General features: G+C 36.6%; 1 protein-coding gene across 7 annotated transcripts in view; it reads right to left on the bottom strand.

The window, feature by feature from the left end:
* Positions 1 to 25821, bottom strand: part of MKLN1 (muskelin 1) — a 378299-nt gene that overhangs the window by 98391 nt on the left and 254087 nt on the right. For 6 of the 7 annotated variants that reach the window (XM_055421278.2, XM_055421281.2, XM_088834669.1 and 3 more), the window contains 4 exons: positions 18540 to 18682; positions 16751 to 16839; positions 7000 to 7109; positions 3777 to 3969 (listed from right to left, as the gene is read on the bottom strand). In XM_055421278.2, the coding sequence (XP_055277253.1) occupies positions 3777 to 3969; positions 7000 to 7109; positions 16751 to 16839; positions 18540 to 18682 (535 nt within the window). Of the gene's footprint in view, positions 1 to 3776; positions 3973 to 6999; positions 7110 to 16750; positions 16840 to 18539; positions 18683 to 25821 lie in introns of those variants that run through there. The other variant, XM_088834670.1, reaches the window with a different exon arrangement.

The raw sequence follows: 25821 nt of genomic DNA, 5'->3' as shown, positions 1-25821 counted from the left end.
GCAGTCTTTGGCATTGCCTTTCTTTGGGATTGGAATGAAGACTGACCTTTTCCAGTCCTGTGGCCACTGCTGAGTTTTCCAAATTTGCTGGCATATTGAGTGCAGCACTTTCACAGCATCATCTTTCAGGATTTGAAATAGTTCAACTGGAATTCTCAACTGAAATAGCTCAACTAAGTCTCAAGCATAGTTACTACCAATTTCCCTAAACTTGGTTCCTTCCAAGAGTCAGAAGGAAAAGTTAACTATCTGCAATAGCAGAGTTACACATGATTTTAACAACTTCTCTTAAATGAGTCTATTGCTAAACAGGCAGTTCTAAAACCTGTTTTTAGCTAATTACATAAAATTGCTGGTGGGTCTGCTGTTTACCTTAACAAAATATTAAATGCCATAAAAAGATTTAGAACATAAAGTTACTTGTGTCTTCATCTATAAAGTTAAAAAAACATAAACTCATTCTCAGAAATGGTATATATACATACACATACACGTATATACTTTCATTAGTGGCATTTTGATTATAAGACATTATTACATATGTTCCATTTGTATATACTCCAAAGTATATTCTATTTAAACACAGTAATCATTTATTTGAAAGTATCATCATCAACTAGATAAACAGTAACAATGCATAAGGTTGAGAGGCAGGTTTATTATTACACAGTGGAGCTGGGAGGAATTTGCTTTAACTTTAAATTGATCAACTCAAGAAGGCACTGGTTCTGTTTCTCTAACTGTAAAATATTCAACCAATCCTAAAGGAAATCAGTCCTGAATAGTCATTGGAAGGACTGATGCTGAAGCTGAAGCTCCAATACTCTGGCCAACTGATGTGAAGAGCTGACGCACTGGAAAAGACCCTGATGCTGGGAAAGACTGAAGGCAGAAGAAGGGGACGACAGAGGATGAGATGGTTGGATGGCATCACCAACTCAATGCACATGAGTTTGAGCAAGCTCTGGGAGCTGGTGATGGACAGGGAAGCCTGGCGTGCTGCGGTCCATGGGGTTGCAAAGAGTCAGACACAACTGTGCGACTGAACAAGAACAACAAATGTGATAAGTGAGTGCCTAATAATAATGAAAGATAGTGATAAGATTAAAATACATGAAAAGAGCACCAAGAAAGCTTATTATTCTTTGTTTCTGTTAAAGGAATAGGATTTCTATACATTTCACAAGTTTTATACAAAGCATTAAGCTTTTTCACTCAAAGTGCTTCTGACTCCAAATTTGTGGGTTTTCTCCTTATACCAACAATTTCTCCAATTCTCTGACTCCAACTTGGTATCCAACAGAGATTCAACTCAATTCTGACAGTATCTACCTGGAGTTAGTGTCAGATCTCGTAAGTTAAAGGACTCAGTCTGACAAGACTATCCTCACTTCAAATTCCAATCGTAAATTCCATGCCACTGGTACTTGTGACCTACAAGCTGTAAACTGGGGTTTCCCACAGCATCCTTCAGAGTCAATGAGTCTAGAGTAATCACATAATTTAGGAAAGCACTTTAGTTACTATCACTGGTTTATTATAAAGGATCCAAATCTGAAACAGCCAAATGGAAGAAAAATGTAGGGCAAGGTATGAGGGTGGGGTGTGTGTGTCTGTGTGTGTGTGTGTCTAGCTTTGTGCATGTGTGACTGGAAGTGTGTGTTTGTGTACCTTCCATACCTTTCATGCCATGCTCGCTAGCACCACCTCAATGTGTTCATCAAACTGAAGTAATCTGAACCTCACTGTTCTGGGCTTTTGGGGACATACCATTAGGTGGGCATGACTGATTAAAACATGGTTTTAGGTGACTGAACACCATCTTTGACTCTGCTTCTCTCCCCAGAGGTCAGGGATGGGGCTGAATCACGTGGTTTGATTTTTATGGAGATCTGAAGTTACCCAGGGACTTCAGCATCAGTCATCTCAACATACAAAAGACACTTATCACTCTGCAGATCCCAAGGGTTTTAGGAGTTGTGTGCCAGGAAACAGAAAAGACCAAATACTTATTTTTTATTATAACACAAGCATCTACTCTGTACTCTGTTACTATGACAGTTAAATTTTTTAAAAGCATGCTACTCTATACAATAAGAACTGCTGCTGCTAAGTCACTTCAGTCGTGTCCGACTCTGTGTGACCCCACAGACGGAAGCCCACCAGGCTCCCCCATCCCTGGGATTCTCCAGGCAAGAACACTGGAGTGGGTTGCCATTTCCTTCTCCAATGTGTGAAAGTGAAAAGTGAAAGTGAAGTCGCTCAGTCGTGTCCGAACTGTAGCGACCCCACGGACTGCAGCCCACCAGGCTCCTCCATCCATGGGATTTTTTAGGCAAGAGTACTGGAGTGGCTTGCCATTGCCTTCTCCGATACAATAAGAACAGAGTTCCTTAAATAACAAAACACAAGACCTTAAATATTTAATTGGCATCATCCTCCAAAACAATTACCTTGGGAGATTATATCCTCAGGGAAACACACACCCTGGTCAGGCACCACAGTAACCATCTGCATGAGTTATTTTACGACAGGAGGTCCTAGTGAAGAACATGGAATTAACAAGCTACCTATCACTCTTTCCCAGAAGAGTTCGGGAAAGGTCAAAAGGAGACCATGTGTCCCACCATCTCCCAGAATCCTCGCTGGCATCTATCTTGTCTGAGCAATGCGTGTGCCCCAGGAAGGACTCTGAGTCAAAATGATTGACCAGAGACAACCCAGAAACTAATCCCATCACAATAAAACCTGAGACTGCAAGCCACGTGGCAGAGCAGTTCTCCTGGGTTCCCTTATCCTACTGCTCTCTGCCTGGGCGCCCATTCCCAATAAAGTCTCTTGCTCTGTCAGCACATGTATCTCCTGGGATAGTTCATTTTCCAGTGTTAGACAAGAGCCCACTCTCAGGCCGTGGAAGGGGTTCTCCTTTCTGCAACAATATTATGTTCTAACATTCACATTTCTTTCAGAGTCATATCACAGGCTACCCAAGAAAATTAGCAATTATGTAGCATTCACATCACACAGACAATGTTTCCAATACAAATCTCTTCATTATCAACTATATCATTATTAACTGTATACTAATAAATTTTTTTGGCTTAACCAAGCACTCCCCACCCCCAAATTGTGTGTGTGTGTATATCAGTCGTTCAGTGGTGTCCAACTCTTTGCGACCCCATGGACTGTAGTCTGCCAGGCTCCTCTGTACGTGGAATTCTCCAGGCAAGAATACTGGAGAGGGTTTCCATTTCCTCCTCCAGGATATCTTCCTGACCCAGAGACTGAACCTGGGTCTCCTGTGCTGGCAGGCAGATTCTTAACCATCTGAGCCACCAGGGAAGCCCCAAATTACACTACTAAAAAAATGACAACTTGTTATCAACAAAAATATTTAAAGGAATAGGTCATTGGTACTGAAGGTAACGTTAAAATAATTTTTCTAAGTCGCTCTGTGCTAGTCAATGTTAGCATCTGTAAGTAAATGGTTTTCTAAGATGACAACTTAGATACGTGAGTTCAAGTATGTTACTTGCTTATTTTTCAAGTTTCACTATCACGTTATGGACCTGTCTTACAGAAAAGAAGTCCCTAACTCAAGGAGCTAAATCTTTAGAGTAAAACCATGGGGGAGGAGAAAGGAAAGAAGAAAAGAAAACTAAGAACTGACATAAACTTATATTCTTTAAAAAAACAAAACAAAACAAAACCCTGTTTCTTGTATATACTTAAAAATCATCCTAATAACCAATCTAAGTTACATGTTTATGACATACCATTTACAGCTTTTTCAATCAATTCTTCACAAGCATCAAAATCACCCTTCAATACCAATTTATCATGCAGATCTGTTAACATTGGATGTTCCAGGGCAATCTTGGTTTTCTTTTGCAGTGATTCAAAGGCTTCTGTATAGTTATGCTGTCTAAAGTGTTTTAGGCAAAGACGAATAGCTTCCTGTTCACGGTACTACTGGAACACAAGAGTAGGTATGAAAAAAAGAGATCTGGTTAGTTATTACTTTAGGAAATAATAAGTGACAATTACTAACCTAAAGTGAGCATTTTAAACATTAACTAAACATACTAAGCATAACTTAGCATTGTGCTAACCCTACTCATTAGTATCAGTACTAATTCCACTATTAAATGGCAAAGCTGAAGCCTAGTCAAGTGTAATAACTTGCCAAAAGTCACAAAGTATATAGCAGAAAGATATTAAAGAGATGAAGATATACAGAGATATATATACTGGCATATTATTTCATGAAGATAAAAGATACCAAAAGATGAAACCAGGCCTAATTCTGAACTTTCAAGAAAAGAACCAGAAAAAATATTTATCAAAGTTTACTTAAGATGGTAAAAATAATAGCTTCCAAGGTTTTTACTAATCGGACAACAATGTTGGTACTGAAAGCACAGAAGCCATTAAATACATGCTCTTTGTTCTTAGTAATAAGTTACTAGTTGAATGACAAATATTATCAAATGTTCATGTATTTCAAATTCACAAACAGCTTTTATGATTCAAAATCATCAGGAAGAAACTATTCAAGTTTCATAATTTTTTTCTAACCCTGAGCTAACTCGATTAAATAGGTATAAAGTAAAAAATCTCAATTAATTACAATCCAAAAAGAAATATTTAATTTACTAAGTCTCTTCCCTAAACAGATGAATGCCAATAAACAAGATCACATATAGAATTTAAAAGAAAATTTAACTTCAAGTATAAGCTTTGACATAGGGACCAGCCTTATGGACAAGGGTAGGGGAGAAGAGGGAGAGGATGAAATAAACGGAGAGAGCAGCGTGGATGCATATATACTAACATGTGTAAAGAGACAGCCAATGGGAATTTGCTGTAGGACTCAGGGAACTCAAACTGGGGCTCTGTAATCACTTAGAGGGGTGGGAATGGGAAAGAGGGAAAAGGGAGATTCAAGAGTGGGGGGGACATATGTATACCTATGGTAATTCATGTTGATGTATGATAGAAATCAAACCAATATTGTAAACCAATCATCAATCAAAAATAAATAATTATTTTAAAAAAGAATAAGTTATAAGACTTCCACAAATTTCCTAAATAAGAACACAACAAACTGACATGGAACCAATGCATAATAACCAAATAAAAATATAATTTACTTGTAAGCATTACTGTTTAATAAGGCAGGAAAATTGACAAGACTCAAAACACTAATCGGTTTATAGTTTTTGATATTTTATTAATGACAGGTTACCAAAACACTTTTTCTTAAACACTACAGCAAGGTTTTCCCTCATCAATTAACAAAAGAATAATTCTATATCCAAACTAATTTCACATTAATAGTTTCATATGCTTGGCCTCTAAATAAAGATTTACCTAACTATCTGGAACCATATCAAACAGTAATACCTTGTTATCATGCTGACTTTAATTTCTAGAGGTTTACAATAATACAGAGAACTTGACAAAACAATGACCAAAAAATTTTAAGTTCTCAAATATAATCTGTCCACAATGTTGGTGGGGGGAAGGTGCAATTTGCAATTTCTCATAGTATCAGCGATTTGTGAATATATTAAAGAAAACACATGTACATATCAGAGGCTAAAGAGAAAATTTTTTCTGGTATCAGAAAACCCTACTCATTAATTCTTAAAAAAAAAAGAACCAACAGAATTTATAAGACTGTAAGTATCTGCTGCTGCTGCTGCTGCTGCTAAGTCACTTCAGTCGTGTCCGACTCTGTGTGATCCCATTTACGGAAGCCCACCAGGCTCCCCTTTCCCTGGGATTCTCCAGGCAAGAACACTGGAGTGGGTTGCCATTTCCTTCTCCAATGTGTAAAAGTGGAAAGTGAAAGTGAAGTCGCTCAGTCGTGTCCGACCCTTAGCGACCCCACAGACTGCAGCCTACCAGGCTCCTAAGCACTGTTATATGTATAACACTGTAACTGTCATTTTTAATGTTTAAGAATATCATCTCTACCTTGAAATAATTTAGAATATTACAGGCAATCCCAGAAAATATATTAAAAATATAGAAAAACAAAAACCCATCATCTATTTTAAATTGAATATAATCAAATCCCTACAATAAATTAATCAAACAAAAAGTTCCTCAATTACACTGACGAGAAAAGAACTGAAAGTCTATTAAAAAAACAAAAACAAAAAAAAACTTAGAAAGAACCTATATTGCTTCCCAACCTAAAAGATGAGTTGACAGTTAAGCCCAAGAAGTCAAGAAGCAGTGATTAAAGCTTATGACTCCCCTAATGAGAAACAGTCCTCCCCTCAACAAAAACATAGCCAAAAGAGTTAAATGGATATACTTCAGAAACAAAGATGACACATTAAAGGTGTTCAAAAAAACCAAAGACCCATTCCTTAATAATTTAAATTCACACTTCTCAGGCTGCATTTATTACATAAAATGACCTATGAATAAAATTATTAAATGTTACCTTTATACTCCCTATAAGAATAAGATCACACTATTTATAGAAACTATCTCAAATTTTAGTTCTTTAAAAGGAAAAGTAAACATTGCTATTTTACTCAACATGAACACAAAGGAGGAATACATAATAGGAGCAATCCAGAACCACAACTACTCCACTGAAAACTACATATAAATATTTCTATCAATACAGATTTGGTATATTAATATAATAGCAGATTCTGGTACCACACTGCCTGAGTTGATGCACTGCCTTGAGCACTTGACAGCTGTGTGTCCTGAGGCAAAATACTTATCCTCTCTGTGCTCTACTTCATCGTCTGTAAAATATGGATAATAATTGTACCTATCTCATAGAGTAGAAATGAGTGAATAAGTGACAAAGAAGGTTATAACCTGGCAAAATGCAAATGTTTAATAAACACTGATTCATCTTTTTATCATTACTGTTCTCAATATTTTAATCTCAAGACAAGAGCATGACACAATTCTCTATTACAGGCATCTGAAACATAGAATCAGGATTTTAAAATACAGTCCTACCTTACTATACCAGTTGAGACAGGGTTGTACTACATCGGGATCATCAATGCCACTAAGTTCAACATACCAGATGCTAAAGTTAAAGCTGGGTCCCCAAGATAAGAGTGGAACTTGGAGGAGGAAAAAAACAAAGAAAAAGAAAAAAATTAACATAGTTCAAATAAAACTAGCAAAGTAAAACCACAATTCAAACGTAGTAGTCAGCAAATTTTCTGAATACTTTCTATATGCCCAGCACTGTACTACTGGTGCTAGGGCCACAGAAGCAAAATGAAACATATGATCTATGCCATTATGAGGTTGCTTTAATTATAAAAACATGAGGATATATTCAAAGTGTCATGCATCTATCTTATCCTCCCAAAAACAGACCAGGGCTAGATGATTTATTTTAGCAGGTTAGTTTTTATCAATGCCACGAGAAACAAATAATTACTATAAAAGTTATTTATAATTTAAACTGTATCAGAGCACAGAAAGAGACAAACTTCAATTGCTTAGTACAGTGGCATATCCCACAAAACAAAACCAGAAGAGAAAAGATTTAAGGATAATTTCAGCTCTGAGTATATATTCAAAATTTTAAATAATACTTATTTTTTAAAATAAGCAAATTAATTCTACCAGGTTTTCACTGCACTAAAATGAATCAGTTCAAGGAATGGAAGGTTGGTTCAACAAGAGTGATATTAATGTAATTCATCATGTTAAGTTAGTAAAAGAGAAACACATTTGATTACTTCAACAGATGCTAAGAGCAAACTAATAAAACTTACTTAAAAAAAAAACAAACCCAAACTCTTAATATATAAGGAACAGAGGCAGAAGAAAACTTTGCTACCTAGATTTTTTTCTTAAGTATCAAAACCTCAACCCACCACCCCCCTCAAACAAACCAAACCAAAACAAAAAACTAACAGAGAAACATTAAGTATCCCCACTCAACTCAGGAACATGACAAAGAGGCCTAATATCTCTACTATTCAACACTATATGGGAGATCCTAGCCAGTGCAGTCAGGAAAAACCCCTGCAAATTAAGAAAAAAAATATCACTTCTGAAGATGATTTAGCTAATCTACCTAAAAAATTCAAGACATTTAACTGAAAAACTTTTATTTAAAGTTTATATGCAAGAAAAAAAGAAAAAGCTTAAAATATCTCAGAATAAACTTTAAAATATGCAAGGTAATAAAATTTTATAACATAAATATTTTACTTAATATGTTTCTAGATGGGAAAACTCAAAGGCTGTAAACATGTTGATTCCCCTCAAATTAAATTATAAATTTAATGTAATCTCACAATTCTTATGGTATAGATCCTATTTTTTGACATCAGACGAGCTGATCTGAAAAATATCAACAAGACAAAATATCTGAAATAATACAAATAATAAGAAAATAAACATACTAAAAGATACAGGAATTTTAAGTTTGGTATAAGTAACATTACGGGAGCACAAGAGTGTGTCCGAAAATCTCTGAAGGATTCAGAGGAATTTCACAGAATCAAGATAATGTTTCACATCAGGAATGACAGGACACAGCAGACAGAAGTGTTTAACCTGTGATCAGCAGGCTCCCCACAACCCTTTCAGGAGGTCCCATGTGGTCAAAACTACTTTTCGTAATAAGACTGAGGCTTTATAGCCTTTTCTTTTTTTCCTAAACTGTACTGACATTTGCACTCATGGTACAAAGGCAATGTTGAATAAAACTGCTGGCATCTTGGTAGTGCCATAAAAAGTAGTAGTATGAGAGTGTTCCAGTGTTCATGCCTTAATACAGTATGAACTGAACTGTATTCCTCGCCATCACACACCTGCAGTTAAAATACAAAATGACAATTCATTTAAGAATGTCTTCTGCAAATAGACAGCCAGTGGGAATTTGATGTATGATGCAGGGAGCTCAAATCCAGTGTTCTCTGACAACCTAGATGGGTGAGATGGGGTGGAGGTGTAAGAGAAGTTCAAGAGGCAGGGGACATATGTATACCCATGGCTGATTCATGCTGATGCATGGCAGAAATCAGCATAATACTGTATGGCAGTTATCCTCCAATTAAAAATAAATTTATTAAAAAAATAAAATGCTTTTCCATGAAAAAGAAAATAGCATAAAGTAAGCTACAACAATATAGTTTATAGCATAGCTAATAAAGCCAACATTTTATAACTTTAAATGTACCATAAGATATAAAATATTATACCGTTACACTGTACACTTGAAATCCATATAATTTTATAAATCAAGTATATTTCAATAAACAGTATAAAAAGTAAATATATAAATTTATTTCTTGGTTTGTGAAAAGTTTTCTAAATTTTCTTAAATGATGCTCACTTTCATAGCTCCTAGAAACACATAAATTTTTTAAAATAAAATGTCAAGTTTTGCCTGTAATATACACTTAAAAACTCAACATAAACTCCTAAAATCATGACTGCATTATCAACTTAATGTTAATTTTAACTGCAATGCTTAATTGTGCATTCATCCTTTTAATTAAAATAATATGATTAAAACACGAAAAAATGTCTCTGATGATGTGTAAAAATTAATTTTAGTAAATTCCTATCATTAAGTACACATCATTTTAATATTCTGTGTGGCACAATGGAAAGTACACGTAAAATACTTATGCTGCACATGAAAGTATGATGGCATTCTCAAGGAAAAGAACCTGTGTAAGTTGTGAGATGAAACAGCCATTGAAATAGCTCTGTAGGATATTATTTTTCCTTAAAAGAAAAGCTGACATCTAGTATTTAGATTTCATTATCTGCCAGACATTCACCTGTCATTTCAAAAACAACAAATAACAGTGTTTGTTGCCATGGACAAAATTCAAGCTTTTGAGGAAAAATTAGAATTTCGGAAAATCAGTATTCAGCACTGTGAGCTTAGCTACTTTCCAATACTTTTCTGATAAGATTGGTGGTAATAATAACAAGTGTGATTTTTAAAGAATATTATATAACGAAATGTTCCAACATTTGAAAGATCTGCATAACTCAGTGAATTACATTTTCTAAATTACCAATAAATGATTTTACAAAACCATACATGGATGAAAGACTGGTTCAAGGTACAAAACAGAACAATGGATTTTAATATCACACCAACATGGTTCAGACTGAGTAATGTAACTAAGAAACTAATACTTGTCAATTTTTGATTAAGTATCAAAACAGAGTATCTACAATATTTAATATCAGGTCTACTAATTTCCAAGTCCACTGCTATTTCCTAGCATATGAGACTCAATGAAGAGCTAAGATGTACTAGGTCAGATGCTTTCCTATTTCTGTCATCTAAAGGATGCTGAGTGAGAAAAGACAGAGAAAAGCAACAGGAACCAGTCATCAGGATATATGCAGGATTCCCAGAATGTTTAATATGACCTTCAGTTTATATGTGCAAATAACACAAACTTCAAAAAGTTTTATAACAACAAATACTGAATTATCATCACTGTTTTGGTGTGCATTTCTTCAGAAGTACCATTTAAAAAGCGTATCTACTACATCACAGCAATAACCATTAAGCAGTATAAATTTCAGAATAAAACAACATTCTAAACCCAAGACCCCAAGAACACAGTCTAGAACTTATTAGTTAGTGATCTGAAATCCATTCTTAAGTTCCAAGTCCAATTTCAATAAAATCAGGAGGAAAAAAAGCTTCCTATTACATCTATTCAAGTCAGCAAAATGTTCATTTATTAAATCCTTATAAGCAACTGTGAGAGGGAGGTCAATTAGGAAATCATCTCACAAGATCTTATACTAGATGAATAAAGAGTACAATAAAATTTTAACAAACTGAAGGCATATATACAGGATAAGCAGAATGATATACTCCCATTTCAAATATACACCAATGATTTTTGGTGGCATTAGCAACACTAACACTGCAGACCAGACCCACTCTGTGTGTATATCAGAAATGTAAATGTGAACTGGAGCCCCAAGCACACCTTCCTCGCTCCGTAATAAAAGATGCCTTTGCTCTCACCTCAAAAACAAAAATTTTGTTTAGAAACTCCTCACATCCCAAGGCTAAGAGTCTGTATCCTAAGATTCACTATCAGTTATTCCAATGGGATAATCAAAGACAAGATCAGATTCAATGCCTCTCACACGTTTTCATAAAATGGCATGCACAGAAAACGACAAGATGCTTAGTACACAAGCACACTAGGCTTTAGGATTCAGTGATTCTAGGATTGGCGGGGAGTCAATGTACATATGTACATATACATTCAATATGCTTTGGCAGTATCATTTGGAAAGCTCTTGTCTAGATGACTAAACAGCTCTTAGAAGATGCTAATAATTTTAAGCTCAGGTTCTGGAAGACTATAAAAATTCAAGATTAACCTCGCTGAAAGAGTGCATCTACTCTTACTCAGTTCAGTTCAGTTTAGTTGCTCAGTCGTGTCTGACTCTTTGCGACCTCATGAACTGTAGCATGCCAGGCTTCCCTGTCCATCACCAACTCCTAGAGCTTCCTCAAACTCATGTTCATTGAGTCAGTGATGCCATCCAACCATCTCATCCTCTATTGTCCCCTTCTCGTCCTGCCTTCAATCTTTCCCAGCATCAGGATCTTTTCAAATGAGTCAGCTCTTCGCATCAGGTGGCCAAAGTACTAGAGTTTCAGCTTCAGCATCATTCTTTCCAATGAATATTCAGGACTGATTTCCTTTCGGATGGACTGGTTGGATCTCCCTGCTGTCCAAGGGACTCTCAAGAGTCTTCTCCAACACCACAGTTCAAAAGCATCAAATCTTCGGTGCTCAGCTTTCTTTACAGTCCAACTCACATCCATACATGACTACCAGGAAAACCATAGCTTAGACAGACCTTTGTTGGCAAAGTAATGTCTCTGCTTTTTAATATGCTGTCTAGGTTGGTCATAACTTTTCTCCCAAAGAGTAAGCATCGTTTAATTTCATGGCTGCAGTCACCATCTGCAGTGATTTTGGAGCTCAAAAAAATAAAGTCAGTCACAGTTTCCACTGTTTCCCCATCTATTTGCCATGAAATGATGGGACCGGATGCCATGATCTTAGTTTTCTGAATGTTGAGCTTTAAGCCAACTTTTTCACTTTCCTCTTTCACTTTCATCAAGAGACTCTTTAGTTCTTCTTAACTTTGTGCCATAAGGGCGATGTCATCTGCATATCTGAGGTTACTGACATCTCTCCCGGCAATCCTGATTCCAGCTTGTGCTTCCTCCAGCCCAGCGTTCCTCATGATGTACTCTGCATATAAGTTAAATAAGCAGGGTGACAATATACAGGCTTGACGTACTCCTTTCCCTATATGGAATCATTCTGTTGTTCCACATCCAGTTCTAACTGTTGCTTCCTGACCTGCATACAGATTTTTCAAGAGGACAGGTGGTTTGGTATTCCCATCTCTTGAAGAATTTTCCACAGTTTGTTGTGATCCACACAAAGACTTTGGAAAACTATAAAAATTCAAGATTAACCTCACTGAAAGAATGCATCTACTCTACTTACAAATGAATGCAATAGGTACACAAAACACTTAGCACAGTAACTGGCACATGGTAAGTGCTCAATAAATGCTAGATATTATTATTATTAACTGCTATTACTATAATAATTTTCTTCTTAATAGTATACTTTTAAGATGTTACCTCTCCACGTGCTCTCCATGAAAGCCACCATTGGGGTACATTCTTCCCCCACTTCCCTCTGACAAGACACAGTACTCATCCTAGACTTCCAGACTCCTGAGGATCCAGAATGCAGGTTGAATCCAGCCAAAGCTAAAGCTTCTCTCTGAACCTCTGACACCCACTCAGGCTACAAAAATCCAAAAAATTCATAGAAATCTAAGTCATCTCATCTACCAAAAACCAGAACTCCTCCAGAACCCTTCCAAAAAATCAGTACTTCTTTCTGCCTTCACATCACCTTATTTCCTGATACAACTACTATCTTGGCTATGAATCAAGATTCAAACCTTTCTAATCACCATTTAACTAATAACCTTATCCCATTCAACTTTATGTTTTCAGCCATCTGATCTAATCACCCACTGAGGTTTTCCCTTCCAAATTTTAAACTTGCTCTCTTGAATCTAACCACCCAAGTAACTACTCTCCTTCCTTACTAAACTTTCTTTTTACTTACAAACCTTACCTGAAACTAAGCTTCTTCCTAAGGCCAACTCTCAACTTTCACATTAAGTCCTACTGAAGACTTCACTCTAGTATGGGCTCTTTGGTTTTTTGTTTGATGATTCCCCTTGGATATTCAATGAACACTGTGACCCAATCCCTCTCAGATTTAAATGTAAAATGAAAAGTACACAGGATTCAGAGTAAGCAAACTGTATTGAAATACAGCTATAAAAATAAGACACAAAATTATGATATAGAAATATATATGCTTTTTATTAGCACATTAGCTAAGAAGATTCTAGTGGCAGGTCTAATCACCATAATTTCAAAGATATAATATTTGCCACAGTGCAATGTGATGAGAAATATTTATAACTTCTATCTAAAACAAGTCACAGTTAATGCCAAAACTGTAAGCTACTGCCTATATTCATAATTGAAGAAATGCTAAGAATTTAGAGAACACAAAGATGTAACTTTTCCTTTATTAAGTTCACACAGCCACTGATTAATCCCTATAAATCTCTGTATAATAAACTCAAAAAGTATAAATAGGATGTCTCTAATGAGGCAAGCAGTTTGCTTGATGCTTCTGAAATATGAGGAAACAGAAGACAGTTGCTATCACCAGGGATTTCTGAATCTACTTGAGGAAACAAAACTTTCACCTATCACAGAGTAAAATAATTCAACATTCATAAGAAGACTTAAGTTTGTATCCTATCTCTATGTCCTACTGGACAGTCTTGGTTTAATCATTTAATCTACCTCTAAACTTCAGTTTTCTCATCTGTAAAGTGAGCATAATATACCTATTTCACAGAGTGTTAGATGTTTCATAAACAACATCTATTTATTACTTTAAAGTAATATAAGCACATATCCAAAAGCATATACCAAATGCTACTGGATCCATCACTTACTAGCTATATACCCTGGGACACATCATTTGACTTCTAGTCTCATTTTCCTTAACCAAAAAAGGCAAGATTTTTTATCTTCCAGTGTAATGCTCAAATGAGATACCAATTGTGAAAACACTACAAACGCAAAAGCAGTAAAAACAACACATTCAACTTTTTGCAACCGCATGAACTGCCAAGCTCCTCTGTTCATGGAATTTTCCAGGCAAGAATACTGGAGTGGGCTGCCATTTCCTTCTCCAGGGAATCTTCCTGACCCAGGGATTGAACCTGCAACTCCTTTTTTTCCTGTACTGGCAGGAGGATTCTTTACCACTGAGCCACATAGGAAGCCCATTAAAAACATGAAGTTCTAAGTAATGATTGCTGAAATGACATGACGGTTCAAATCATGTGCATGTACTTTTTCTATGTCTAACTGACTCATAAGGGGACCTCTGTTCTCTTATAAATTTTTTAAGGGAACAAACTATTCAACAACCCTAAACAGGCTTCTATTCATAGTTCTTCTAATGAATAATATTAGAGGGTTAAGAACTTTAGAAGCAGCAGTAGTACTTTCCTTCAAAGAAAACTGATGGGTATAGAAAATGTACTCTGAAAATTCAAATAAAAGAACTTAAAAAAAGAGAACATTTCATTTTGCATGACTAAGCAATCAGATGTTGAATAAATACTTTAAAATTTTCAAATCTCAATTTATTACATGAAAATATAAAATATTTTCATTGCTGCTACATTTGGAATGTAAGAATTGCTCAAGCTATATAAGAATCTATAAGAAATGGGTGGCATGCATACTGAGGAAAGAATTATTTATTAGCATGAAAAAAGAAACAACTAAAGAATTTATTTTAAAAATTTGCTTGTTCATCAATTTTCATAGACAAACAGGATTCAGGTTTTTATTTCCAATTACTTATTATAACAAACTATAGCTTCTGCTGCAAGCACTGTCAGACCAAGCTCCGCCTGGGCAGCTACACAGTTCTGCACAGGGGAGTTCTACTGCAAACCCCACTATCAGCAAGCAGCTGTTTAAGAGCAAAGGCAACTATGACTAAGGCTTTGGCTGGAAGTAGCACAAGGAGCTCTGGGCCCACATGGAGGTGGACCCCAGCACCAAGACAGCCAAGGCCCCTCTAACCATCCACTCTCCCCTACCATCTCCCGCCCTCGCTCAAGTAGATGGCCTGCATTAGGCAGCAGGAAGGGTGGGAGAAACACTGGACAGCCATGCCCCCAGTGAGGGTGGGGGCAGGGTCCAAAAGGCATGAGGCTCAGGAAGGTTACAGGGGCAGGGCTCTGCTCCAGGATTCCTTCTCTCCCTCAGCTGGTAGGGGTTCAGGAAGCAGGATTGGGGTGTGCTCATTTCCCTGCTTCCTGTTTCTTTCAGGCTCCTCAGGTGGTGCGAGTGGTAAAGAACTTGCCTGCCATTGCAGGAGACATAAGAGACTTGGGTTCGATCCCTGGGTTGGGAAGATATTCTGGAGGAAGAAATGGCAACGCACTCCAGTATTCTTGCCTGGAGAATCCCATGGACAGAGGAGCCTGGCAGGCCACAGTCCATAGGGTTGCACAGTGTTGGACATGACTAAAGTGACTTAGGACGCTTTATAAAAGCACTGTTTATAAAAGAAAGTAAAAAACCAAAAGGTCCAATGATTCTAAAAATAGTTTTCCTGCTATAAATAGTCTTATCAGATATTCTTTTTATCTAATTCCATGTACAGAGGGGCCTGGTGTGCTACACTCCATGGCATCGCAGAGTCAGACACACACACAATGAAACTATTTGATTCAAAGAAATGAACAGGCCAACTTGCAATAGACTGGCAAATAATGATAATGGAGCTGTTCGTTTCAAAAGATGATTTTTCTCCCAAATTAAAACACAGAATTTTGGCTTTTATTATCATTCTTTAAGGAATATTATTCACCATAATTACAATTTTAACATACTATTTTCAAAGGTATGAAATAAAGATGGAAATTAACAGTGAAGTCCTCAACTTTTATACCCTCTAACTAACACAACTTATAAACAAAATAATCCTAAAAACACTAGTTTTGAGGAGGTATTACAAATACTTTTAAAGTTAAAACACTTGCTAAAAAGATAAATGCCTTAGATAGCATTTTTCAAGAATTACTCTGAAACTAATTAACGGGTTATGAAATTAGTTTTATGTGTTTGACCAACATTACCACACACACAAAAATGAAATACAAAAGAAAAAAACAGAAAACAGCCATAATGTACTGCCTTAAGGAATCCATCAGTATTTGGTTTTAGAATGATGCAAGTTTAGAACTGATAAACCTTCCATAAAACAATCAAGGCTCTCAAACCACTCACTGTATCCAAGATTCTCTTTGAAATAACTGTCACTCAGTTACAGAGTTATAAACTGGGGGCCAGCCAAACAGTAAACATTTCGGGTTTTGTGGGCTACACTGTCTTTTGCAACTACTCAACTTTGCCACTGTAATGCAAAAGCAGAGAGGTACTACGAACAACTGGCATGGCGGTGTTGCCATAAAATTTTATTAAAAAAAAAAAAAACAAAACAGCGAACCTACAGGATTGGGCCCACACAGGCTGCAGTTTGCTGATGAATGGTATAAAGGATTTATTTCTATTCCAGAATGCTAAAAGCCTTACCTATTTTAATGAATCGACACGGAAACATCTGTTCATCAATTTTATGCTTTAAGGTAAATGTTTCTTTGTTATAATCATTCTTTAAGCCACTGTGGAAAAAAAAATAAGGTTATTAAATCTGATTTCATAATTTAGTAAACATGCTAAAACAAAGATTAATAACATACCCAGATTTTAAGGTTTGACAAATATGACAGGGATAATATAACGAAGTAGCTGAACATGAGAATATAGGGCAAAGCTTGTACATTAACATCAACGGCACTATATGGTGGTCTCTTAATTAAATGAGGGCTAATGAAGATGTTCAGTGTTAATTAAAGAATGTGACTACAGTGCATGAAAATGTGTGACAAGATCCAGTGTTCTTTGTGTAGAAAGAAAGAAAGAAAGTGAAGTCGCTCAGTCGTGTCCGAATGACTCTTTGTGACCCCATGGACTGTAGCCTATCAGGCTCCTCCATCGATGGGATTTTCCAGGCAAGAATCTGGAGTGGGCTGACATTTCCTTTTCCAGGGGATCTTCCTGACCTAGGGATTGAACCCAGGTCTCCTGCATTGTAGGCAGACGCTTTACCGTCTGAGCCACCAGGAAAGTACTGATTATAAAATATTTAAGCAGTAAGAAAATTGAAAAACAATTCATACTCATATCTTACAACCTAAACAGAGCCAGATATTTGAATTTGCCAAAGAATTAAGTCATGAAATTCTGACTGAGATGCCAATGTTCCTTTTTATAGCTCAATAAATTTTCAAAGACAATCTTACTCTGTTGGTTTAATAGCATCCAGTTTATCCTATATAAAAAGAAATTAATATAATTTCTCTACTTAAACAACTTAGGACTGATTCAAGTATTTACGGAAAAGTAACTTACCTTCAGGCTGCCTTATATTCAACTGACATACTTTCATGGCTTAAATCAAATGCACTCGAGATGTAATAATACTTATATAAAATACTGTGCTAATGGGACACACTATGTCACTAATATATTCTAAAACTTCATGATTTCATTTGTCCGCTCCATTTCCTAACCCATTTTTCATCATCTAGAGGGCAAATTAACGTTCATTCCTGGTGGTCTATGCTGTCAAAACTCAAATTTTCGGAGTTCCTTCCAAGAGGGGCTTTCTGGTGGCTCAGCTGGTAAAGCATATGCAGGAGACCTGGGTTCGATCCCTGGGTAGAAAAGATACCCAGAGAAAGGAATAGCTACTCAGTGCAGTATCCTTACCTGAAGAATTCCATGGACAGAAAGAAGCCTGGTGGGCTACAGTTCATGGGGTTGCGAAGAGTCGGACGTGACTGAGTGACTGACACTTTCATTTTTTCTTTTCTTTTTCAAGAGGTATGCTCTGCACTAGGTGCAATCACATAATTTTACTCTGTTTAGTCTCCAATTTATACTAAACTCTCAGGGAAATCAATTTTAATGTTTTCAACAGATTATATATTTTTATAGCAAGGATTACAGCAAAGATTTCAATTATAGCTCAAAAGTATATCTGAAATCATTAACATTTTAAAAATAAGACTGAAGAATAAGAAGTAGAAAAATAACCCAAATTTTATTCTTTCTGCTTTGGTAACAATATTAATTAGTATCCCAGTGGAAAAAAGTTAACTCAAGCCACGATATTAAAATAAGGCACTAGAAATAAAATAGTAGAAGTATTCTTTTCTCCTTTGTAAGAAATATCAAGCCATGAAGATTTAGCTACAAAGAGACTAAACTAAGACTACATTTAGAAGACAGATCTTTCCTCCCCAAAATCATAACCCACCTGGACAACAGCTCTGTCATGTTTTCTTCATTCATTCCACCAAAGACTTTAAATTTCTTCAAATTGCAGACATGAGTTTTCTCATATTTTCCAAATGTGATATTCTGGACTATAGCAGGCCTTTCAAGCTTCAGAATCAAGTACTACAAAAAGGAACAACCAAATTATATCCTCCTCCACTTAAAACAAATGGTTAGACAACTTGAATAATTAAAATCTTGGACAATGGACTGAATAAGGCTCATCCTGTCCATCCTACACCAACAGACTTTTTTTTTTTTAATGTGAATGCAACAGCCAGGCTACCATAACATCACCACTTTCACCCAGGAAACTACATTATTCTGAACAATGTAGATGAAGGAAGGGAAAAATGGACTAGTGAGATAACTTCTAATCAAGGAATAGCATTTAATAAAGGATAATAGGCTATGAATAATCAAATAAATTAGAATACAAAAGTAACAATTACATATTCTCAATGACTACACTTCACTAATTCAATGTTCAAAATCAGTGATAAAATTTTAACCTAGAGAAAAGGTTTGCCAGTCACCCCTGCCAATATTATAAATTAAAAAACTCAGACCTACCATAGACATGTCTAATGCAGCTCAAGTTTTCTAACTATACACAGAATAAAATGGGATCAGTTACTTAGGGAACATATTTTACATTATGCAGACTGTTTTCAATTATAAAAATTAAGAAGGAAATTACTAATAGTCAAATACATGGAAGGAAAGTTATTTAGACAACAACTCAGTTGTTACGCTGCAGTGGCTTCATGCTTCGTAATAATGGGTAATACTCATGATAAAGGAGAATAGAATGAAGTGGATGGTCTTACTTTGTACCAAACACAAAAATTAGCTCAAAATGTAACCAAAAGGATTCAAAATTGATCCTTTATAATCAAATATAAGATATAAAGGTAAGAGATAAAACTATAAAACTCTTAGACAAAAACAGGGGTATATCTCTATGACTCAGGTTTGGCAATGGAATTCTGAGATATGACTACAAAAGTACTAGCAACAGAATATAAAATAAACTGAACTTTATCAAAATTAAAGTTTTGTGCATCAAAAGGCATTATCAAAAAAGCAAAAAGGCAATCTACAGAATGGGAGAAAATACTTGCAGGTATTTATATGATGAGGGCTTAGTATCGAAAACATATAAGGAATTTGTACAACTCGATGACAAAAAGAAAGAAAACCTAATTTTAAAATGGGCAAAGGACCTCAATACCCCTTTGTCCAAAGAAGATAAACAAATGGCCAACAGGTACATGAAAAGATGTTCAACATCATTAGTCACCAGGAGCTGGGTTACGGTGCAAGGAGAGAATGCTTAACTGGTACCAGGTTTTCTTATAGGGTAATGAAAAAAACTAAGTAGAAATGACAGTTGTACAACACTGTGTATCTGAACACTTAAAAATGGTTAATTTTATGATATGTGACTTTTACCTCAATAAAATAGAAGAATGAAGTTGGTGGTAACATGAAAGATGATACAATCAGAAATAATGTCTAGTGAGTATTAATTCCCTTAACTTACAGATTACTCAGATTTTTATGTATTTTATTTCATTTTGGTGAGACATCTCACACGCTAGTAAAGTCATGCTCAAAATTCTCCAAGCCAGGCTTCAGCAATATGTGAACCGTGAACTCCCAGATGTTCAAGCAGGTTTTAGAAAAGGCAGAAGCACCAGAGATCAAATTGCCAACATCCGCTGGATCATGGAGAAAGCAAGAGAGTTCCAGAAAAACATCTATTTCTGCTTCATTGACTATGCCAAAGCCTTTGACTGTGTGGATCACAATAAACTGTGGAAAATTCTGAAAGAGATGGGAATACCAGACCACCTGACCTTCCTCTTGAGAAACCTGTATGCAGGTCAGGAAGCAACAGTCAGAACTGTACATGGAACAACAGACTGGTTCCAAATAGGAAAAGGAGAACGTCAAGGCTGTATATGGTCACCTTGCTTATTTAACTTATATGCAGAGTACATCATGAGGAACGCTGGGCTGGAAGAAGCACAAGCTGGAATCAAGATTGCTGGGAGAAATATCAATAATCTCAGATGTGCAGATGATACTACCCTTATGGCAGAAAGTGAAGAGGAACTCAAAAGCCTCTTGATGAAAGTGAAAGAGGAGACTGAAAAGGTTGGCTTGAAGCTCAACATTCAGAAAACAAAGATCATGGCATCTGGTCCCATCATTTCATGGGAAATAGATGGAAAAACAGTGGAAACAGTGTCAGACTTTATTTTTTTGGGCTCCAAAATCACTGTAGATGCTGATTGCAGCCATGAAATTAAAAGATGCTTACTCTTTGGAAGGAAAGTTATGACCAACCTTGATAGTATATTAAAAAGCAGAGACATTACTTTGCCAACCAAGGTCCGTCTAGTCAAGGCTATCGTTTTTCCCGTGGTCATGTATGGATGTGAGAGTTGGACTGTGAAGAAGGCTGATCGCCGAAGAATTGATGCTTTTGAACTGTGGTGTTGGAGAAGACTCTTGAGAGTCCCTTGGACTGCAAGGAGATCCAACCAGTCCATTCTAAAGGAGATCAATCCTGGGTGTACATTGGAAGGACTGATGCTAAAGCTGAAACTCCAATACTTTGGCCACTTCATGCGACGAGTTGACTCACTGGAAAAGACTCTGATGCTGGGAAAGGTTGGGGGCGGGAGAAGGGGACGACCGAGAATGAGATGGCTGGATGGCATCACCGACTCGATGGACATGAGTTTGAGTGAACTCCGGGAGTTGGTGATGGACAGGGAGGCCTGGCGTGCTGTGATTCATGGGGTCACGGAGAGTGGGACACGACTGAGTGACTGAACTGAACTGAACTGAAGACAGTAAAGCCTGGTGGCTCAGACAGTAAAGTATCTGCCTGCAATTCAGAAGTGAAAGTGAAAGTTGCTCAGTCATGTCTGCCTCTTTGTGACCTCATGGACTATACAGTTCATGGAATTCTCCAGGCCAGAATACTGGAGTGTGCACCCTTTCCACTTCTCCAGGGGATCTTCCCAACCCAGGGATTAAACCCAGGTCTCCCACATAGTAGGCGAATTCTTTACCAGAGAAGCCACAAGGGAAGCAACCTGGGTTTGATCCCTGGATCAAAAAGATGCCCTGGAGAAGGGAATGGTTATTCACTCCAGTATTGTTGCCTGGAGAATTTCATGGACTGAGGAGCCTGGAGGGCTGCAGTACATGGGGTCACAAAGAATTGGACACGACTGAGTGACTAACACTTTCACTTATCTCATTTTAATAGGAATAGGAGGAACAGGAGTAGTATTTTAAGAACAATAATCATCCTCTTCATCCTCATTTTATAGATAAAAAAATTTTGGCTTAGAAAGGCTAAACACCTTGCCATTGTTGCACAGGTAAAAAATAGCAGAGTTTAGATTAAAAATCAGTCTATCTGCAAAGGAGGCAAGAATATAGAATGGAAAAAAGACAGCTTTTCATTAAGTGGTGTTGGGAAACAGGACAGTTAACTACATGCAAAAGGACAAAATCAGAACATTCTCTAACATCGTATACAAAAATAAACTCAAAATGAATTAAAGACCAAAATGTTAGTCCAGATACTATAAAACTCCTAGAGTAAAACACAGAATACTCTTTGACATAAATCACAGCAGTATCTTTTTGGATCTGTCTCCTGAAGTACTGGAAATAAAAACAAAAATAAACAAATGGGACCTAATTAAACTTAAAAGCTCTGCACAGCAAAGAAAACTACCAACAAAAACAAAAAGACAACCCACAGAATAGGAGAAAATATTTACAGCGATGCAACTAAAAAGGGATTAATTTTCAAAATATATAAACAGCTCACATAGCTCAATATCAAAAAACCAAACAAAAAATGGGCAGAAGATTTAAACAGACATTTGTCCAAAGAAGACATACAGATGGCCAACAAACACATGAAAAAATGCTCAACATTGCTAATTATTAGAGAACTGCACATCAAAACTGTAATGAGGTATCACTCACACTAGTCAGAATGATCAACATCAAAAAGTCTATCGTCTGTTGGGGAGGGTGTGGAGAAAAAGGAACCCTCCTATAATGTTGGTGGGAATGTAAATTGGTACAACCACTATGGAGAACAGTATGAAGGTTCCTTACAAAAACTAAAAATAGAATTACCATATGATTTAGAAATTTCTCTCCTGGGCATACATCTGTAGAAAACTATAATTTGAAAAAATACATGCACCTCAATGTTCACAGCAGCACACTTTACAATAGCCAAGACATGGAAGCAACCTAAATGTCCACTGGCAGTTGGATGGATAAAGAATGGATAATGAAGTATTACACATCCATAATAAATAATGAAGTAATACCATTTCCATCAACATGGATAGACCTACAAATTATCATAATAAGTGAAGTAAGCCATAGAAAGACAAGTATCATATGATATCCCTTACATGGGGCATCTTTAAAAAATGATACAAATGAACTTATTTACAAAACAGAAATAGATCCACATACACAGAAAACAAACTTATGGTTACCAAAGAAGAAATAATTGGGAGAGATAAATTAGGAGTTTGGGATTTGCAGACACACACTACTACATATAAAATATACAAACAACAAGGATCTACTGGATAGCACAGGGAACTAAATTCTATACTTTATAATAACCTACAAGGGAAAAGAACCTGAAAAAGAATAACATATAAATATGTAAACCGAATCACTGTACTATACACATAAAACTAACACAACGCTGCAAATCAACTGTAGTGAAAAAAGTGAAGTCGCTCAGTCACGTCCAACTCTTTGTGACCCCATGGACTGCAGCCTACCAGGTTCCTCCGTCCATGGAATTTTCCAGGCAAGAGTACTGGAGTGGGTTGCCATTTCCTTCTCCAGGGGATCTTCCCAACCCTGGGATCGAACCCGTGTCTCCGGCATTGCAGGCAGACGCTTTACCATCAGAGCCACCAGTTCAGTTCAGTTCAGTCGCTCAGTCATGTCCGACTCTCCATGACCCCATGAATCACAGCACGCCAGGCCTCCCTGTCCATCACCAACTCCTGGAGTTCACTCAAACTCATGTCCACACAGTCAGTGATGCCATCCAGCCATCTCATTCTCGGTCGTCCCCTTCTCCTCCCGCCCCCAATCCCTCCCAGCATCAGAGTCTTTTCCAGTGAGTCAACCCGTCGCATGAGGTGGCCAAAGTATTGCAGCTTCAGCTTTAGCATCAGTCCTTCCAATGAACACCCAGGATTGATCTCCTCTAGAATGGACTGGTTGGATCTCCTTGCAGTCCAAGGGACTCTCAAGAGTCTTCTCCAACACCACAGTTCCAAAAGCATCGATTCTTCGGCGATCAGCTTTCTTCACAGTCCAACTCTCACATCCATACATGACCACGGGAAAAACCATAGCCTTGACTAGATGGACCTTGGTTGGCAAAGTAATGTCTCTGCTTTTTAATATGCTGTCTATGTTGGTCATAACTTTTCTCCCAAGGAGTAAGCGTCTTTTAATTTCATGGCTGCAATCAGCATCTGCAGTGATTTTGGAGCCCAAAAAAATAAAGTCTGACACTGTTTCCACTGTTTTTCCATCTATTTCCCATGAAGTGATGGGACCAGATACCATGATCTTTGTTTTCTGAATGTTGAGCTTCAAGCCAACCTTTTCACTCTCCTCTTTCACTTTCATCAAGAGGCTTTTGAGTTCCTCTTCACTTTCTGCCATAAGGGTGGTGTCATCTGCATATCTGAGCTTATTGATATTTCTCCCAGCAATCTTGATTCCAGCTTGGGCTTCTTCCAGAGCCACCAGGGATGCTATTAAAAAAATGTTTTTTAATCAGTCAGTCTGACTGTCTGATACTGCTGGTTAGCTGACCCAATTTCCATTCTCAATTCAGTTCTTCCTAGACACCTTCCAGCCAAAAATAGATACATGGCAAAATTCTGGTCAATGAGATATAAGCAGAAGTTGTGGGATAAGTTTTGCTTTTTGAAATAAATGTTACTTCTTTACCATCTGAACTGAACGCCCCCCCCCCCGCCCCCCGCAACAAGTAAGAAAAGATCTACTAACAGTCATCTGTGAGACACTCAACTTTTACCAGCAGCTGCCTATCTCTAGTTTTCTTGTGCTGGCAGGGACAGAGATAGGTATAGTGATAGGGAAGAAACTTGTTTGTTTATTAACCCACTGTTATAGACCCTTCTGTTATTTGGTGCTAAAAGCATTCCCACTGATTGACTAACCCCACAGTCAAACCTTTATTTAACCACTATACAATCACAACTGCTGAGGTTTATATCATGTTTATATTCTAAGGAGCTATTAAGATTTATTATAGAAATTGCCATAGGAAAATTAAGCTTGCTAGTCGTTATCCTTCTCATCCATACCAAATTAACAGGTGTGGTAACATGATTTTTGGTTAATTGAGTTTCTTAAGAATACAGCTGTATACTGGAGAACAGACCACACAGCCAGGTAAGAAAGTATTCACATCTCTTTCTTTCTCATGAAATTCCACTTCTTCCCATCCCTTTCCCCTTTCTCTCTTTGGTCATTCTTTAAATTCTCAAGTTTAGAAGTCAGTTCTCGTGACAATTGGTTAGTCAGGCAGTAAAAACATATCTTTACATTAATACAATCTATTGTATACTATCCACCACCCCATACACAACAGCTGTAAATATAACAGAAAGCATTTGTCTATATATAAATTGTATTTATACCAAATAGGATTTTGTTATTAAAAATTATGTAAGTAAAATGTAAATTCTCTAACTGAAGTAAAGTACAATGATCTGACAAATACATCACAGGTAAAAATTTTAGTGTTTAACCACATTATTAATAAATGTTATAACTTCATTTTTCAAATTCTTTGGCCTCAATGCTGAATATGTTACTATTAAACAGTGTTGTCCCATAGTTACATAGATTTCTGTTACTTTTAATTTAAAGAAATAAATAACTGCTATAGATTTAGTAACAGAAACTGTAAAAAAAAAATAGAGAATGAACATTTGAGAAAAATTATTTTACAATCTCTATTACCAACCTTTAAATTATGTATTAATAAATTAATTTTAAAACAATACATAATGACTCACAATCTCTTTATCAAAGCAACTTAGGTTCAGAAAGGATCAAAGAACTATCTATTACATGATTCTTAAATTAGGCATAGAATTAAGCAAACAATAAGAAAAATTTAATGTTCAAAACTGCTC

Source organism: Moschus berezovskii, chromosome 3 (genome assembly GCF_049115385.1).
Source record: "Moschus berezovskii isolate FMDL1 chromosome 3, NW_MosBer_1.0, whole genome shotgun sequence".
In the NCBI taxonomy this organism is placed as follows: Eukaryota; Metazoa; Chordata; class Mammalia; order Artiodactyla; family Moschidae; genus Moschus; species Moschus berezovskii.
This window is presented reverse-complemented; position numbering and strand designations above follow the sequence as displayed.